Genomic DNA, 20,118 nt, shown 5'->3' on the forward strand with positions numbered 1-20,118 from the left:
CATTGCCTCCCTAATACAATGGTCACTGATGGCAGAAAGGCTAAGAAATGAAATTTAAAAGCTTTTCTTATGAATAAATTCAACAGGACAACAATCGGATAGACAGATAAAAGTTTTACAAAACCTGAGAATACAACTTGTCTACAACATTCTTATTGCTGCTTTGCTAAATGGTACCTTAAAAATATTCTGCAAGATTTAATTTTAGTGAACTATTTAATCTGTCTTTCATAAAACAAATTAAATTGACAGTAAATTGACAGTAAATTATTCTCAAAGCAATAGCTTAGCACTCACCCTCCTGGTGTTGTCCAATACTCTGGGGTCCGGCTGCCCGTAGTTGGGGGGGTTGGCGTGCGGGTCATAGCCCAGTCTGGAAAGCATGGGAGCGATGACAGCCATGTCCCTCACCACATCAGGTGGGATCTTTCCCACCCATTTAGACAAGGCTTCCACGTTTACTGGCTTAATGACTTGGTCTGTGGACCTCTCCACTCTAAAACAAAAAATACAAATGCTGATTTTAGTTGAGAATCACAGACTTTATTCTGAGGTTATCTGGCAGTAAATATGTACTATGTAGTAAAAGTAACATGTTTGTTTTATCAGATTTTTTTTTTTTTTTTTTACTTTGTAGCAGCAACAAAGGAAATCCTAGACTGGACACAAACAGATTTAATACCACTGAACATCAAAACTTTAAAACTCAAAAAAGGCAAAAGACAAATCCAGCAGAGGAAAAGCTTTGAAAATCTTCAATGTCAGTGAAAAAAAAACATGGCTTTACTTTTTATCTCCAACCTCTAAAACAAATACCTGCTGAGGTCCAAATCTGCAAGTCTACAGATACAAGATAATGCTTGAAGGGAAGTATAAGTTCATGTTTATTTATATAAACACATTTCAGCAACAAGGTAGTTCAAAGTGCTTTACATCATAAAAACATAAAAATACAAAGTCATAGAACAATGCATAGTCAATAATTAAAACATTACATTTTGTCTAGTGCCGTCATTACACATCAGAATGTTGATTAAAATTTTATTATTGATGTTTCAAAAGAAACTCTAAACAGGTGGGCTTTTAGTCTAGATTTAAATGCACTCAGTGTTTTCTGGAAGTTTGTTCCAGATTTGTGGTGCATAGAAGCTGAATGCCACTTCTCCATGTTTGGTTCTGGGGATTCAAAGCAGACCAGAACCAGAAGACCTGAGAGGTCTGGAAGGTTGATACCAGCAGCAGATCTTTAATGTATTGTGGTGCTAAGCCATTCAGTGATTTATAAACTAACAACAGCATTTTAAAGTCTCTTCTCTGAGCTCCAGGGAGCCCGAGGAAGGACTTTAGAACTGGGGTGATGTGCTCCATCTACCTGGTTTAAGTGAGAATGCGAGCAGCAAAGTTCTGGATCAGCTGCAGTTGTCTGATTTTTTTAAGCAGACCTGTGAAGACACTATTGCAGGAATGTGTGATATATACGGCATACGGTAAAAACGATAGAAATTTGGCTTACGATGGAGATCTGGAGTATACTAGCTAAACATGATAATGCTTGTTGATGACGTAACCGATCAGCAACAATGCAGAGCAAGCGGGAAGTAGCGTGGCCAAGTTTGTAAGGGAAGAGCTACCCAGATAGCACACGATGTTAAATCAACGTTGAAAAATAGTTAGAATCGTTGATTTTTGGTTGAAGTCGACAAATGATGGTGGATCAACCATCAAACAACCATCCAATCAAACTGTTGAAACTGTGTCATTGAATCAACGTTGTTTGGTGGTTGAAATCTGATGACTGAAATGCCGAAGTCTGATTAATGGTTGATTTTTGGTTGAAGTCGACAAATGACGGTGAATTAACCATCAAACAACCATCCACCTCTAGCCAATTAACTAACGTTGAAACTGTGTCAATGAATCAGTGTTGTTTTGTGGTTGAAATCTAATGACTGAAATGCCGATGTCTGATCAACATCTGATAAATGTTGAATCAATGTCAGCTGTTTTGCCGTACCCCTTCCCCTCCTCTGCTCCTCATCAGAGCTCTGAGTCAGAGCATTTCATTACTGAGTAGGGGTTATTAAATTTTAAATTAACCACTGTAAAGGATAGTGGGTGGTGATTCCTTTCTGTACATTTTCTTACTTGTTAATACAAATTCTTACTGACTGTTTGTGTGTGATATATTGACAAAAACATCTACAACATACTAAAAGGAGTGGAGCGGTCCACCCCCACCATTTACATGAGTGGGATGTCCCAAACACACAGCTGATTCGCTGTTGGCTTGTTGGCAAAAGATGTTAATTCAATGTTGAATTAAGATCACAAAGGTTGAATGTATGGTTGAGGTCAACAACTGACGGTGAATTAACCATCAAACAACCATCCACCTCTAGCCAATTAACTAACGTTGAAACTGTGTCAATGAATCAGTGTTGTTTTGTGGTTGAAATCTAATGACTGAAATGCCGATGTCTGATCAACATCTGATAAATGTTGAATCAATGTCAGCTGTTTTGCCGTACCCCTTCCCCTCCTCTGCTCCTCATCAGAGCTCTGAGTCAGAGCATTTCATTACTGAGTAGGGGTTATTAAATTTTAAATTAACCACTGTAAAGGATAGTGGGTGGTGATTCCTTTCTGTACATTTTCTTACTTGTTAATACAAATTCTTACTGACTGTTTGTGTGTGATATATTGACAAAAACATCTACAACATACTAAAAGGAGTGGAGCGGTCCACCCCCACCATTTACATGAGTGGGATGTCCCAAACACACAGCTGATTCGCTGTTGGCTTGTTGGCAAAAGATGTTAATTCAATGTTGAATTAAGATCACAAAGGTTGAATGTATGGTTGAGGTCAACAACTGACGGTGGATCAACCATCCAACAATCACCCAACTCTAGCCAATTAACTAACATTGAAACTATGTCATTGAATCAATGTTGTTTTGTGGTTGATATCAAATAAATGAAATTTCAATGTCGAATCCAGTGTGTTTCAGCACTGGTCCTCCAGGCCCTACAAGTTTTAGGCAACCATTCAATTCTAGCCAATTAACATCCATTGATTGAAATGCCAACATCGAATCCAGTATTTTTCAGCACCGGTCCACCAGGCACACTGCCCTGCAAGTTTTAGGCATTTCCCTAATTCAGCACACATGATTTTAATTGACATCTGATTAACAGGGCTTTGCTGAACTGAAAACACGCAGGTCAGTTTGATTGAGGATAAGGTTTGGGGAAGAACTACCTAGATAGCACACGATGTTAATAAATGTTGAATTATTATCACAAAGGCTGCATGTATGGTTGAAGTCAAAAAATGACAGTAGATCAACCATAAAACAATCATCCTATTCTAACAGTTGAAACTGTGTCAATGAATCAGTGTTGTTTTGTGGTTGAAATCTAATGAATGAAATGCCGAGGTCTGATCAACGTCTGATCAATATTGAATCAATGTCAGCTGTTTTGCCACACACCTTCTTCCCCTCCTCTCCTCCTCATCAGAGCTCTGGGTCAAAGCATTTTATTACTGAGCAGGGGTTATCAGGTTTTAAATTAACCACTGTAGAGGATAGTGAGTGGTGATTCCTTTCTCTACATTTTTTTACTTGTTAATACAAATTCTTACTGACTGTCTGTGATATATTGACACAAAAACATCTACAACTTACTACAAGGAGTGAAGCAGTCCACCCCCACCATTTACATGAGTGGGATGTCCCAAACACACAGCTGCTTTACTGTTGGCTTGTTTGCAAAAAGATGTTAATTCAATGTTGAATTAAGATCACAAAGGTTGAATTTATGGTTAAGGTCAACGACAGAAGCTGGATCAACCATCAAACAACCATTCAATTCTAGCCGATTAACATCCATTGATTGAAATGCCAACATCGAATCCAGTATTTTTCAGCACTGGTCCACCAGGTACACTGCCCTGCAAGTTTTAGGCATTTCCCTAATTCAGCACACATGATTTTAATTGACATCTGATTAACAGGGTTTTGCTGAACTGAAAACACGCAGGTCAGTTTGCCTTGAGGATAAGGTTTGGGGAAGAACTAGTAATCTAAATGTTCAATCAATGTAAGCTGTTTTTTGCACCCCTCCACCACCTGCCATTCAAACTCCCAACCCCCTTCCCTCCACCCGCCAAAGACACACACACACCCCTTTCCCCCCACCATCTACCCCTCAATCGGGTGAAACAACTTTAATATTAAGTGAGGGTTTTTCATTTTTCACATTTTAAAAGATTTTTTGGCTCTAGTGGCTGTTATTCAATAGTTAATTGACAGGAAAGTGGGTAATGAGAGAAGGGGGAAGACATGCAGCCAGTGTTGTGGTACTCGAGATCGGTCTTGGTCTCGATACCTGTCTTAAGACCGTTTTCTGATGGTCTCGGTCTCGTCTCGGACTCGACCGCATTTGGTCTCGGTCTTGTCTCGGTCTCGGGCGCTGAGGACTCGGCATTTTATTTCAAGACCAGTCGAGACCGCAACTGTGAAAATATCACTAAACGTACAGCATACTGTCCAGTTTATTTGTTAACATCTTTGTTTTCAGTGGATGCAAAACGCACCGATTAAAATCCAAGCAACTACGTGTTTCTGTTACTCCCTCCTCCTGCCCCCCTCCCCACCTTTCACTCGCGCGGCGCTCCAGGACATACGCAGTGGTTTTCTCTCAGCGGCAGAAAATGTTTGTCTAATCGTCAGTAATATAATAGCGCTGCATAAATAGTAAGAAATCCGATGGCCACAGCTAACTCAGCAGCGCTTCGCTTTCACAGACGGTGGAGACAACGTCTAACTATTTTCGTCACTTAGAAAAGTAGCTCAAAGAAGGTAAGCTCCGTTAACGTGATGTTAGCAAAGCTAGCTGTACAGAGACACATAAGCATTGTGATGAAAAAAAGTCACTCACTGTCTGAGTTATTGTGCGGAGATGTTGACTGTCTTGTCGCATATATGGGACAACGCTATGTCCAAAAGTCTGCAATATAGTGATGTGACATTCAGAAACAGTCGATTCTTCTCCACGGCTCCTTACTTATAGATAGGACTGGAGTGTCACTCACTGAGAGCCGTTGTTCTATCAGATAGCCATACGCTGTCAGAATAGCATACATGCAGTGAGTACCATGCCTGCGCATGCGCATTAAGAAGTCCGACCGTCAGAGGAGTTGTCAGTTCACCACATGCAACAAGTTATGACGAAAATAAGTCATTAAATTGTTTTCAATGATAACTATATAGATATACATGTGTTGTCATGGTTTCAAATTGTATTTAAAGCAGGTCTGGCTGCAGCTGGAGTAAGCTACAACACAGGCCCGTGTAAAACTCACTTAACCGCTAAGTCAGGACGCCATACAACTGTTAATAACAAAGTGTATGACGATCTATGTCATGATTCTATGTTGCTAGCATACATGCAGTGAGTACCATGCCAACGCATGCGCCTTAAGAAGTTCGACCGTCAGTGGAGTTGTCAGTTCAGCATACGCAACAAGTTATGACGAAAATAAGTCATTAAATTGTTTATAATATGACATAATATGATAACTAGATAGATATACATGCGTTGTCATGGTTTCAAAGTGTATTTAAAGCAGGTCTGGCTGCAGCTGGATGCCATACAACTGGCATCCAGCTGCATCCAGCTGCAGATGCTGGATGCCAGTATCTGCATCCAGCAGATACTGGCATCCATACACCAAGTGTATGATGATCTACGTCATGATTCTATGTTGCTGATTAAATAAAATCATATGGTAATGACAGCGTATGCATGTCTGAGCTAAACGTACGACTATGACAACGTATGCTGATCCGACAGAACACCGTGAGTTCGTGCTAAGCGTATGACGATCTGACCTGACAGAACACCCGTTCTTTGTTCTTGTAATGCTCTGTGTACACTGCATCATTATTTTATTTAATTATGTACGTTGATATTAAATCAACGTACATTTAGTTATTTGTTAAATTAAATTAACAAATAACTAAAACACAAGAAAGAAAGAGCATGCAGAGCATGCACTCTTTGTTTTTGTTCAAAGTGGCAGCTGTAATGTCTGCCATGGTGTCAGACTACCTGGCTTCATGTACTGGGATAGAGAGTGAAAACAGTCACGGTGAGCGCCTTCTGCTTGGTTAATTCTTGCTTGTTGCTCCTTGGTCAGTGTTCATAGTTGAGCGTTATTTACCGTCAGGGCATTGCCTCAATTGCTATGTTTAATGGTGCAGACAGTGGTGGTTTCTTACATGAGCAATATGGGCAAATGCCCAGGGTGTTATGTTTTTAGGGATGGCACGAGACCATCACACATTGTAACACAGAAATGGAATATTTAATATTGGTAAAATGTATTAAGTATTTAATATCTAGGTGTTTTTTACGGGAATATGGATCTTTCAGATTATTTTGAGAAGCAATTTTGATCATATTTTACATTTTATTGTATCATGTAGCGTGGACCGCTGGTCTTGGTCTTGACTCGGTCTCGACTTTCATCGGTCTTGGTCTTGACTTGGTCTCGGACCCTAAAAGTCTTGGTCTTGTCTCGGTCTCGATACACTCTGGTCTTGGTCTTGTCTTGGTCTCGGGTTAGGTGGTCTTGAACACAACACTGCATGCAGCAAAGGTCGCCAAGGTTGGGAATCGAACCTGCAACAGCTACGTTGAGCACTAAGGCCTCCATTGTGGGTTGTGCTTAACCCCTTCGCCACCACAGCACAACCCCTTTTAGGTGAGGGTGAATCACAAACACTATGTGTTGACAACACTGAGTTGTGATTCCGTTCTGTACCCAGATTGCACATGATAGCAATTCAACATTGAATTAACATCTTTTGCCAAAAAGCCAACAGCAAAGTGGCTGTGTGTTTGGGACATCCCACTCATGTAAATAGCAGGGGTGGACCGCTCCACTCCTTGTAGTAAGTTGTAGATGTTTTTGTGTCAATATATCACACACAAATGACTTTATGAAAAAGTAAGAAAATGTACAGAAATGAATCATCACCCACTATCCTTTACAGTGGTTAATTTAAAATGTAATAACCCCCGCTCACTAATAAAATGCTCTGACCCAGAGCTCTGATTAAGAGGAGGAGGTGAAGGGGTGAAGCAAAACAGCTGACATTGATTCAACATTGATCAGACGTTGATCAGACATCAGCATTTCATTCATTAGATTTCAACCACAAAACAAAATTGATTCAATGGCACAGTTTCAACATTGGTTACTTGGCTAGAACTGGATGGTTGTTTGATGGTTGATCAACCGTCAGTTGTTGACCTCAACCAAAAATCAACCATTCTGACTATAATTCAATGTTTATTTACCATTGTGTGCAATCTGGGCAGTTTGTTGCATCCCTCATCACCTCCTCATCTCCCCCTACTCCCTCCCATGTTGAGAACAGTGGGTTGTGATTCCGTTCTGTACATGTTCTTACTTGGCTGTAATACTTGTCTGTAAATATTATTACTGACTGTGCATAATGTGTTGACACAAAATATCTACAAGTCTCTACTAGGAGTTGTACAGTCCACCTCCCCGTTTTTACACTAGTGGTTTGTCCCAACCAAACAGCCACTTTGCTGCTGGCTTGTTTGCAACTGGCTTCTGAATTGAATTCTCCTCTGAGCAGTTTTATGGTAAGTTTTTCAATATTACTTTGATCTTAAATGTGTTTATTGAAAAATAAGGGCATTGTTTTGTGCCCATAGTAATCCTGCTTATTTTGGGGCAAAACAGATATTTTTAATAATTGAGGTCATGTCTCCTTTTGTATTATTTTCATCCTACCCACCACTCCATGCCTAAGTATGAAATCCTGCGAGATTTTGTGGGATTTGAATTTTTAAAATAGGGCGGGGCCTATTGTTTGGTCTGGGAGAGCATGTGGTGGACAAGGAAGTGTAAGGCTGGCTGCTCCAGGTGGGCTTTAAATTGTTGTGATAGTAATCACTTGTTTTTAACTTTTTATTATGATGTGCTTAGGGACGTGCTTAGATGTGCCTCTGTTCCAGAACAGCTGAGTTAGATGATTGCATGACCGTCTGCAGCCATCAAGAAGTGCAGAAGGTTGTTAATCATACACAGATTCAATCCAGGTGAGGCAGAAGGGAAACACTTAACATGTAAGGCAGGTGAAACACTGAACTAAACCTACTAATGACTGATTCAGTCTGTTGATTCTTGGATTGGTAACTGGTTAAACTGAACTGGACTATTGTTACTTATGTGGGATCTTTATCAGCATACAGACACTTTTTAAGGAATTTAATCAACTTATTTGGAAATATTTGGAGTTGAATGAAGATTAAACCAGCTATTTGATGGAAGTTTATTCTGTATAAATTATAGATAATTTTTCCAACTACAGTATAGATCACCTTTTGTTCTATTTATTTGTCTCTGGTGTGTTAAATCTACCCTGATCCTGCCTGAGTTTTATCCTTAGGTTTTCTGATAAACAACCCTTTATTTAAAAAATTGGTTTAATATCAATATCATAAATCCTACACTATACTGCAGCTTGATGGGTAGATGTAGTTTTATACATAAAGATTAAGATAAATATTAATTTAACAGTGAGTGTACATTGGGAACTATATGGTTTGTATTTGTTCCCAGACCTGTAACCAGTACACTTTTTAATCTTTCAGTGTCTTTCAGAACTTTTCAAATGTTTATCATCGTTCTAACCGGCACCTTCCTCACTTTTATTTTTGTGTTTTCCAGCTGTTACTCTGCAGTTTGACCGAAAGCTGACTCTTGAGGACTGCAGCAAAACTGTCGCGAAGCGGCTTCATTACGCGCCGGAACGAGAGGAAGACATTGCGAGGAATCAAAGTGACGCCAACCAGAGTCAAACTGGGGTTACCACAACTTGTACTGTTTCCTTAGTTCATACAGTACAAAGCTTAACCTCATGGACTCTGTTCTTCTGTGGACAACAGACTGTTGTTTTGACAGTCAAAAAGGAGTGAAATATGTTTAAAGATCTGTCCTTCTTTTCTTAAATAAAATGTTATATCAAACCCATGTTGTCATTTTTAACCTTTTGTACACAGTTTACCCATCATCTGCCAATAATATAGTGTGTTTAACACCAGTGAAGAAACTTTTAGTGGCATGTTATGATGTAGACCTATCAGACCTAAAAATGTACATAAATCCCTAGCTTTCATTCAATATAAAATCAACCCAAATCTGCATGTAGATCCACATTCAGATGATGGTTGTATCAACATTGATTCCTAAGCTATTCAATGTAGAATCAACACAAATATGCATGCAGATCCACAGTCAAATGAGTGTTGAATCAACATTGATTCTATGTAAAATCAACACAAATATGCATGCAGATCCACGTTCAGATGAAGGTTGAATCAAAATTGATTCCTAACCTATTCAATATATCTGCATGCAGATCCACGTTCAGATGATGGTTGAATCAATGTTGATTCCTAACTGATTCAATGCAATATCCACACAAATATGCATGTAAGTTGACATACAGATGATGGTTGAATCAACATTGATATAATGTCAGTTATGGTTGAAACCCTAACGTTGATTCAACATACAAGTGACCGACCACTTTCAATGTTGTTTCAATGTCAGCGTTCAACGTTGATTCAATGTTTCTGGCTGACATTGATTCAATGTTGTTTCAATCATTCTGTGCTATCTGGGATAGTTAAAAAGATAGGTGGAAAAACTTAAATTATCTGGACCTGGTTCAGGGTTAACTAGGTCCATGCTCAGGCTTAACCAGCGCTATTGAGGACCGCAGCAAATATCAGTCAATAGTAGTCACAGTCATCATCAGTAATACATGTCACAGTCAGACAGCAGGGAATCAAGGGTTAAATGTGCACAGGGGATCGGTGCAAAACCCCTGCTAGGATGCACATAGGACAGTGGTTCTTAACCTTTTTTGAGGTACCGAACCCACCAGTTTCATATGCGCATTCACTGAAATAAAATATGATTTTCCCCCCTAAATTCAAGACATAGGGGTGACCCAACTATATTCTAGTTGGGTCACCCCATGATCACTAAGTCTTCTTAAAAGGTAGAGTCTCTGAGATCAGTTCTTCAAAATATAGTCAGTGTTTTCAGCAAAGTTGAGCTGACTGTCCAGGAACGACCCAAGGTATTTAAAATCTGCCACAGTTTCAACAGGTTGGCCATCGAGAGAAACTGGAACCACTTTAAAGTCTTGTTTAGATCATTTAATTAGATCTACATTCTTAAGAGAATGAAAAATTAATAATAAATAATAAAGACTTTGCGGTATTCTGATTTAGTAATGTAATTATATTAGTTGTGTTACCACCCCCACGCCACTAGAGGCAGTAGCAACCCCGAAAAGGTGCGACTAAGGAGCAGAGTAAGCAGTACACCGAAAGCTACAGAATTTGGTAAAAACTGAGTTTCGCTGAAGTAATTAAAGACACAAGTTCAAATCCATGCTGAGAGTGGAAGTCCTTCAATCAGTGCTCCTCCGCAGCTCTGATTGGCTCAGCAATGTAATGTGATCCTCTGCAGCGAGTGATGGCAAAGCGGGGCGTCATCACGACTTTACACAGTGTGTCTTTACCTCCGCAGCAGTGGCTCCGCCGAACCCCTGAGACCGACTCATCGAACCCCTGGGGTTCGATCAAACCCAGGTTAAGAACCACTGACATAGGGTAAAACTCACTGGGTCCAAAGGATCCCGTTTCTTACCTCATCCGCCGACTTAGAGCGATGCTCAGGAGGAGCACGGCAAATGTTACGGTCGGACAGTGAGGAAGTGCTTCAGTCAATTTAATAGATGAACTTTCACTTTGACCAGCCATTTATAGTGTTTGTGTCCATGTTAGTGATGGGATTTGGCTCCTTCGTCAAACATAAAAACACAAATGACAGCTGTACCACCAAAATGTGCTCCACCATCCATTTATTTTGACCGGGATGGTGGTAAATTTATTTTCTTGTTCGTCTGTAAAGTTACTCTGACGCCAAGCATCAACTACAGCACAGAAGCCCGCTGTGTTTAGTCTATCTGCTCATCTGTGTAAATACACGTGCAGCGCTCTTCTTGTTCACTTTGAACTGGCCACCAGACAGCAGCTCGGGGAGGAGAAATGATGCCGAGCTGCATCGCGCCAGTCATTTTAAGGATGCTTATCGGTCTCCCCAAAAAACAATAAAAACCCAGACATCATCATCACTCAATAAAATCTCCTCAGAACAAACTTAAAAATTGGATGTTACAACTGGCCAGTAATTTAATTTTAGATAATTGCCGCTGTTAAAATTAGCTTGCTATAATTTAACAAACCATGGCTTCTATGCTTTATTAAATATTTCATCCTATTTGATGATTGTTATAAGTACCACGATGTTCTAGAAACGAGGCAATTCGTCCAGTTTTTGTTGTTTAATGAAGGTTTAAATATCACAGTGGCTACAGTGAGCCTCAGCAAAGAAAAAATTAACTGAGAAACCGGTGTAAAAACTTTAAACCACTTATATTCCACTTTTCCTCCTCACTCTGGGTCAGCTGTTGCCATGGCAACTGACAGTAACTTCACTAATCCACAGAGCAGGGAGCAATATATTGACCAGAATGCCCTGCGCTATAGTTAGCTTCCTACTTTTGGAGTAGTCTCCGGTCTGCTTGCATTCACACTGCATCCAAACTGCACCTTAACCGAACTGAGACCGAGGTTTTTAGGTGGATCAGGGTTCGCTTTTTTGGTACGCATTAAAGTTCAATTGCACATTCACAGTGTTCCTTTAGTTCTGTAAATCCAAACAGTTATTGATCCCTCACAGGCTGAAACTAGTTGGATCAAGTTGCTCTCCTCCCCTCTGCTCCTGTGTTTCCTGGTTGGCTCTATACTTCAATACAGCAATTCACTTTCCTCTAATTCATTTACTTTGCAATTGAATCTTTACACTGTATGGGTTATAGTCTCCTGCATGATTAATAGAGGGAGTTGGTTTTGTCATCTCAGGAGAATGGTGTAGATGCATTCTGAGAGGTAGGCTACAATCCAAACATCCACTCTGCAATAAATGGAGAGAGAATCACTTTAGGTAAGTCCATCAAGGCCCAAGAGGCTCCTGAGCAGAGCTTATCCATGCTGTTGCAGACAGCCTTCCATGCAGAGCAGCAAAACGTCTGTACCACTCAGAGAACTGTTGTCTAAAATGGAATCATGCAATTAATCATTCAAATTGTGTTGAAAATGTAGAAAACATCTTTGTCATTGCCTAAATTCAGCTTTTTGCATTTTGAAGCAAAAGGAATGTCTCCACTCTGATAGCTAGAGATGTGAGGAAACAAAAATCTTCAAAAGAAGAAGTTGCGCAGTGGTCAACAATGGCTTTACGATCAGAACATTTTTGCCATATAATGGCGTTCTGGAACATGAACAGATATGGAACAGGCTAAATACAGCCTGCAACACAAAGCTCATGCATTGTAATGGAGGCGCAATTAGAGTGCCTGCATCACTCCAAAAATTTCCTCTATTGTTGATAGTTCTCCCAACTATAGGAACACCTGTAGTTTATGTTTTTCACCTGTCCCACAAATCTTAGAGACAGAGATGTCTGAGCCTGACAGGCAATAGGTTAAGTAAACATATCCTGCAGCATAGCTAATTAAGGACAAGCATAATGAGAAAAATCCATGGGTTAGCCATGACAGTTAGGTAATGGTCATACATAAGTGTATGTTACTGATATATATTGTTACAATACATCAGTAACAATATATAGCAACATGTACTGTGATACACATGTGACCAATATCAAAAGATAACACATCTGATAGAATATTTAATATATAGAACATTCACTCAACTCCAATCCAGGAACCGTAGGCAGACGTATTTTTTTGATTTGTTGTTTTTAAGATTAGTTGTGGGTTTAGATAGCACTTCACTGGCTATGTTTTCCCGTAACATAATAACCCTGTAATATTTTTATATTTCCTGTCCACTTAGCATCTTTTAATAAAAACACACGGCAATCTGACTTGATCACCAGGCTTAGCAAGTTTTCTGGGGGAAACCCTGGTAATACAATATTTAACTGTAAGGCTTCTCAACAACCTATACATAAAATCAGATGAATCTCACAACATTGCCTATATCAAATATTACAACATTCAAAGTCAAATGTAGGTTGCATTACAATAAACAATCCTATGTTACTAAATCAAAACTGCCTGAGAGCATGGCTAGGTGTTTTGTGCTGATTGGTTGTTTCTGACTGAGTGATGTAATTCTGCAGAATACAGAGAGGAGGCAGAGGAGCTCGATCACAGATTTTCTGTCTCATGTTAGGACAGCAAACATTTTAATGCATATGTTAAAACTTTTTTTTTTAAAGTTATGTGCTGCATCTTTAAGCAAGTGTTTGATGTGAGAAAACACTGGCAGGTGGAGCGCAAATGCCACTATGTCTGTGAAATATTACTCCTCATTACCATGTAGCGGCGACTGAACAACAAAAGAGCAGAACCCAATGTCTTCCACCGCTAGCCCGATGACTTCCATAATTTTACAGGTTATTTGCCTGGCAATTAAGTGCTGTTTTACCTGGTGTCTGACCGCTCAGGTTGCCTTTTTTATTTGCTGTGAGCCTCTACAACTCACCATACTCCTTCAAGTGCTTGTTTTTTTTAAAGTCTAATATTATTAGACTTTTGACGTTCTTCATCCCCCCCCCCACCCCCACCCCCGAGGTATTTTTCCGTCACAAGACGCAAATTTCCCCATTCACTCTGAGTATTAAAGTTCCACACGACATTGCTTAGATTTGCTGCTGCGCCTGCGCAGTGTGAATTAAAGAGGAAGATACACTGCACACTGGCTGTTGTAGGGTGTAACATATAAGATGCAGGTGGTCGGTTTTTGTGATCGGCAACAAGAGACAGTGATTGGCAATCACCGATCATACACTTTTTTACGAAAATCGGCTAATTATGATCGGTGGCTGACTGATCGGCACACCACTACTATCAATCTATTGTAGAACCTGCCTAGCAGCAGTTTCAGGTTTTGTCACTGTGACTTAACTGCTTAAAAATAAACGTGTATTGGAAACTCAACCAGGCTCTATTTTACCCTACCCGGTTCTACATTACTTTACTCTTCTCTTCACTACTTGACTCTACCATACCCAGCTTAACCCAACTGTACTCCACCTGACTCTTCTCAAACAGCCCCTTTAAATGCATTTGATTATTTGATTTTAAAATTTGACCTGTACAAATAATTATGATGGGATTGTTTTTGACCCAGTCGGTCAAAATGACAAACAAAAAAACAGTCTAGGCAGAGACAGTCAACACTGTAACTAAGCACAGAATTCAAATAGTGAATATTTTAGCCATCTGCAAAGTAACCTCTCTTCTTGGCTTTGGAAAGGACAAAAAACAAACAAAAGAAAAAAGAAAACGATGCCAGTTTTCCCCATGTTGATGCTTTTCATCTCCTTCAGTGGGTGAATTATTCATTGCTGGCCTCCACTTACACACCATTGTGTTCTGCAGCAACCATGGCTGATATGGGATAAATAAGAGAATCAGACAAAGACATCAAGATCCCAAAGACGGTGGAGTTAAAGATTGAAATGGTGCCTCTTCTGGGGATAAGTAATGGAGCAGGATTCTCAGCTAGACAGGTCATCCATTAAATCAAGGCTAGGTAATTGCTGTTAATGCTGAGGCAAGGTCCCACTGTGGGGCCAGGCTGCCCACTGAGAGAGATCTTCATCTGGATAGAGACTAGGGCTGTTGTAAACGAATATTTTAGTAATCGAGTAATCTATCAATTATTCTTACGATTAATCGAGTAATCGGATAAAAAAAAATTATAAAATGAAATATTGGTAAATCTGGCATAATACCGGTGTTACTATCAGATATCAATATCAGTCCAATTTTTCATATTTGAGCATCCCTAACAGTTGCTTTTTTGTAGTTTAGAAAACTAACCTGTAACAATAATAGCTCACTTTCTAAGTTAACCAGAAGAAAAGTTATAGAAAAATCTGAAATTATATTGAATTTAATAACAAAGAGGCAGGCTCACAAATATGCTTATAAAAATGTCTACAATCCAGCTTTTAGTTTAAACTAATAGATTAATTAAACTCACCTTGCCACCTAACCTGTCACGCTTTGGGTTTGAAAATACGGGAAATGTCGCCTGGAGTGTGAGGAGAGGGCGAATGAACGAACGTAAGATGGGGTGGAGGGGAGGAAATGGACCAGCGGACTGACGAACCGTTAGACCGGGGGACGAACACGGGGGGAAGCAATACGGGATATTTACGACACCTTCACTGGTCACACTCAGAAACTCATCTACCAGCCATGTACGATGCGCTCCGCCACCCGTTTCTTCAGACCGGGATATGAAATTTATTGTGCGGTTCGTCGGTAAAGCTACATTTACACGGTAAGCATCAGCTACTCAGCCGCCCGCCCTGTTCAGGCTATCCGCTCACCTCAGCGCTCTTCCCGCCGTTCGCTTTCAACCAGCAGCCCCGGAGGAGAAATGCTCCCGTACTCCAGGCATTCCCAAGTCATTTTAAGGATGCTTATTGGTTCCCCAAAAACGATAAAAAGTCGGGCATTATCATCAATCAATAAAATCCCCACGGGCCAATCTTGAAGATTGGACTTTATGCCGCTGAGACTTAGCTTTTGTCAACAACTCAGAGGCGGAAGTGAGAGCTCCGCGCAACGCAAATTAAGTCCCGGCCGGAACACGGTGCGCTAAATAATAAAACATAAATTAACGAAGCTTCGAGGCAGGTAAATTTTCCTCGAGGAATTTTAGTAATCGAGGTACTCGAATCATTCGAGGAATCGTTTCAGACCTAATAGAGACCCAAAACATAAAGAGCAGGAGAGCTGGTGATTGCAGTGTGTAAAGAGGCATTTTCTTCCATATGTGCACTAACTTTAATGTACTATGAGGTTTTCCCCAGAAAACTTGCTAAGCCCAGTGATAGGGGCACCAAAGCGGTCCACCGTGTTTTTATATTAAAAGATGTTAAGTAGACAGGAAATGTAAAAATATTACTGGGTAATTAAATGCAACAGGAAAACCTCGCCAATGAAACGCTATTTAAACCAACAACTAGTCTTAAACACAACAAATAAAAAAAATACATTTAAAATGAATATCAATTGTTTTCACTTCTGTTTAATCCAAATTAAATCAGTGGCTCCAAAAGGTTCCCCAGGGCTTCAGGGGCCCCATAAATGCTAATATTTTAACACAGACCACAACTACAAAAATGTAACATTTGTTTGAGATTATGAATGCTGCTAAATTTGATTTAATGGTTTCAGCATACATAAATTAAAATATTTTAAATTAACATTTAAATGAAAGATTTTAAGGAGCTGGCAAGTTTACTTTGTAAAAGTTCAAAGAACAATATTCATAGTTAGATTGTTTGGTAACACTTTATTTGAAGGGGGGTGAATAAGACTGACATGTCAAACACCTGTCATGAACATGAATAAGTCTTAATGAATATTTATGACTGTTGTCATAAAGCATCATTCGGTAAATCATGACACTTTTAATACAAAGTTGACATTATTGAAAATGTCCTCGTTATGACAACTTGACATTAACCTCGCCAAAAATGTCTTCGTTATGACAACTTGACATTAACCTCGCCAAAAATGTCTTCGTTATGACAACTTGGCATTAACCTCGCCAAAAATGTCTTCGTTATGACAACTTGACATTAATCTAGACAAAAATGTCTTCGTTATGACGTGACATTACCCAAGACGTCGTTGTCATGACAACTTGACATTAAGCAAGATATTATAACTTGTCATGAATGTAATAGGTGAATTTTAAAATGTTATCCTTATAAGACAGCATTAACAAGTCACTTGTTACATATACCTTTTGCCGTCATGAGACCATTATAATTGTGACATTATCCTCCTCTGCTAAAGTGTATCACAGTAAACTAGTAATGAAGATGTCATTGAGCATCATTACTCTATCGCTTTAATGACAGAGTCATGAACATTTCCAGTTACCTCAAGTGGACCACACTTACTTGTTAATGATTTCTTATAAGGATATAAGCCTTGTAAGCCAATAAATTCACCTGTTATTACATTCATGACAAGTTATATTTCTTGCTTAATGTCAAGTTGTAATGACAATGATGTTGTCTTGGGTAATGTCAAGTTGTCATAATGAAGACATTTTTGTCTAGATTAATGTCAAGTTGTCATAACAAGGACATTTTCAATAATGTCAACTTTGTATTAAAAGTGTCATGATTTACCGAATGACACTTTATGACAACAGTCATAAATATTCATGAAGACTTATTCATGTTCATGGCAGGTGTTTATGACAGTGTCATGTCAGTTTTATTCACCCCCCTTCAAATAAAGTGTTACCGATTGAGTAGTTACCATAGCACCAATCTGATGCCGATTAATCAAAGTGTAATCTTTGAGTTTGAGCTCTGTTTGTTCACAAATACAAATCAGTAAGCTAAAATTATAACTGATTGCTTTTTAGGTTGGCCAATTAAGCTACTCCCCCTCACCCAGATTTCACTAAATTTAACACAGAAGCTGTTAGTGGTGCTGACATTTTTAGCAGCAAGAGGAGCCCTTAAGTCAAATACTGCTCAAGGCCTCATACTGTCACTATCCGTGTTTCTGTGTGTTTATTTTTGAGTTTTTCTGTGTAGTCCTGTTCCGTGAGTCTGTCTCTGCGTCTTCCCCGTTGATTGTTTCCCAGGTGTGTCTCATTCCCTTAATTACCCCGTGTGTATTTAAACCCACCTGTTGTCTGTGTTCCTCGTCGGGTCCTTGTCTTACGAAAGTCTTTTGCTGTCTTACACAAGTCGCCACTATCTGTACTCTCCAGTAGAACTGCCCAAGTCCTGGTTTGTGCTTGCTCCCGTTTAGTCCTTATTATCAGTTGCTACCGGCATTTAGCTGCGTGCTTGTTTCCTGCCGTGCTGCCTGTCCTGGACTGTATTCTGAGCATATTATTATTAAATTCTTCATTTTCACAATCTTCCCTGGGTCTCGGCGTCCTCTCCTCACCACCACAACCACCCATTATGACACATACAGCCTTGGACCAGCCCTGCATGATGAGTTAAATCCGATGCACTACGCACAGAGATGCCAAACAAATGGGAGGCTTAATTTAATGCTGCTAATGTGGCTTTAGTAGCTCTTCCATTTTATGTCTTTGAAGTTTTTAATAAGAGTCACAGAAACTGTTGGTTGCTAGAGTTTCTGGGAGGAGATTTTTCTGATCTCTGTGGAGCCACACGCCTTAACTCTGGCCGACTAAGTGGACAAAGCATTTGATATGATTTGAAGCATCATGTAACCAGAAATAATGATACGAAAAAAATAAAAATAATATAAAACCAGCATGATGTGTGACTATGAGGTGAGTGCGAAAGCTCCTCACCGGGCAGAATCTGCTTGATGAGGTACATATGGAGGGCCAACCGGGACCACATTACAGGGAAGACAGAGCCTGGGCAGCGTGTTGAGATTTGAACGCCACATATAATTCTTTGTTCATAAAGATAAATCAATCTCATTGCTGGTCAGCGTGCAGCTCTGAAAGCGCAACTAAGTTATTCTGGTTCACATAGAGCTGCACAACCAGAACTAACGCGATTCATTTTAAACTCTTACCTTGATGCGGAGTTGACCCAAGAAAAATAATTCCTCACAGGGAGTTGATGTAAATATCCATACAGGTCAGCCTGGGTCCAGTTTGAGTGAAAGGAGGCGCACGCAATCCGCGGTGAGGTAAATTTCAAAGATCAATGAGCAGCAGCGCGCGAGGCAGTGCACAGAGGCACCAGCTGTGTGATTGGTTCACACTCCCGGCATTAAACACATAAACTATAAACTTATTAAATTTGCTCTGCCAGTGAAACACTCAGAGCAACAGAGACCGCCTCTGTGAGGTGGAGCTTTAACTCCCATCTCCGGCAGAACTACGAACACGTTCTGGGGGAGGTGGGGGACATTGAGTCTGAGTAGACCATGTTCCGTGCCTCCATTGCCAAGGTGGCTTATCGGAGTTGTGGCCTTGTCAGTGCCTGTTGCGGTGGCAACCCTCGAACCCGATGGTGGACACCTTCGGTAAGGGATGCTGTCAAGCTGAAGAAGGAGTCCTATCGGGCCTTTTTGGCCTGTGGGACTCCAGAAGCAGCTGATGGGTACCAGCGGGTCCGTTAGATAGTTGAACCTCAGATTCAGGAAGAGCAGTGTGGTTTTCGTCCTGGTCGTGGAACACTGGACCAGCTCTACACCCTCAGCAGGGTCCTGGAGGGTGCATGGGAGTTCGCCCAACCAGTCTACATGTGTTTTGTGGACTTGGAGAAGGCGTAAGACCGTGTCCCTCGGGGAGCTTTGTGTTGGGGGTCCTCCGGGAGTATGGGGTACCGGGCCCTTTGATACGGGCTGTCAGGTCCCTGTATGATTGGTGTCAGAGTCTGGTCCGCATTGCTGGCAGTAAGTCAGGCTCGTTTCTGGTGAGAGTTGGACTCCGCCAAGGCTTCCCTTTGTCACCAATTCTGTTCATTACTTTCATGGACAGAATTTCTAGGCGTAGCCGAGGTGTTGAGGGGATCCGTTTTGGTGGCCTTAGGATCGCATCTCTGCTTTTTGCGGATGATGTGGTCCTATTGGCTTCATCAGGTCGTGATCTGCAGCTCTTGCTGGAGCGGTTCACAGCCGAGTGTGAAGTGGCCAGAAAAAAACAACAACAAAAAAAACCTCTCAACATTGCCAAAATATTCAAGTATTTGACTTAACATACAAAGGCAAATACAAATTCCATTACAATAAACAATCCTGTGTTACTGAATGAAAACTTCCTGACAGCATGGCTAGCTGATTACTGCTAGTTCTGAGTGGCTGTTTCTGACTCAGCGGAATAATTATGCAGAGGAGGCAGAGGAGATCAATTATTTTTTCAGAGATTGTCTGTCTCATGTTAGGACAGTGAAAGATTTAATATGTATGTAAAATTTAT

General features: G+C 40.3%; 1 protein-coding gene across 2 annotated transcripts in view; it reads right to left on the reverse strand.

The window, feature by feature from the left end:
• Positions 1-20,118, reverse strand: part of tpst1 (tyrosylprotein sulfotransferase 1) — a 127,078-nt gene that overhangs the window by 26,604 nt on the left and 80,356 nt on the right. For both annotated transcript variants that reach the window (XM_088011430.1, XM_088011429.1), the window contains exon 3: positions 298-496. In XM_088011430.1, the coding sequence (XP_087867556.1) occupies positions 298-496 (199 nt within the window). The remainder of the gene's footprint in view (positions 1-297; positions 497-20,118) is intronic.

The sequence above is a fragment of the Poecilia mexicana genome, unplaced genomic scaffold (assembly GCF_051168715.1).
Source record: "Poecilia mexicana isolate PSO_F unplaced genomic scaffold, ASM5116871v1 scaffold_13, whole genome shotgun sequence".
In the NCBI taxonomy this organism is placed as follows: domain Eukaryota; kingdom Metazoa; phylum Chordata; class Actinopteri; order Cyprinodontiformes; family Poeciliidae; genus Poecilia; species Poecilia mexicana.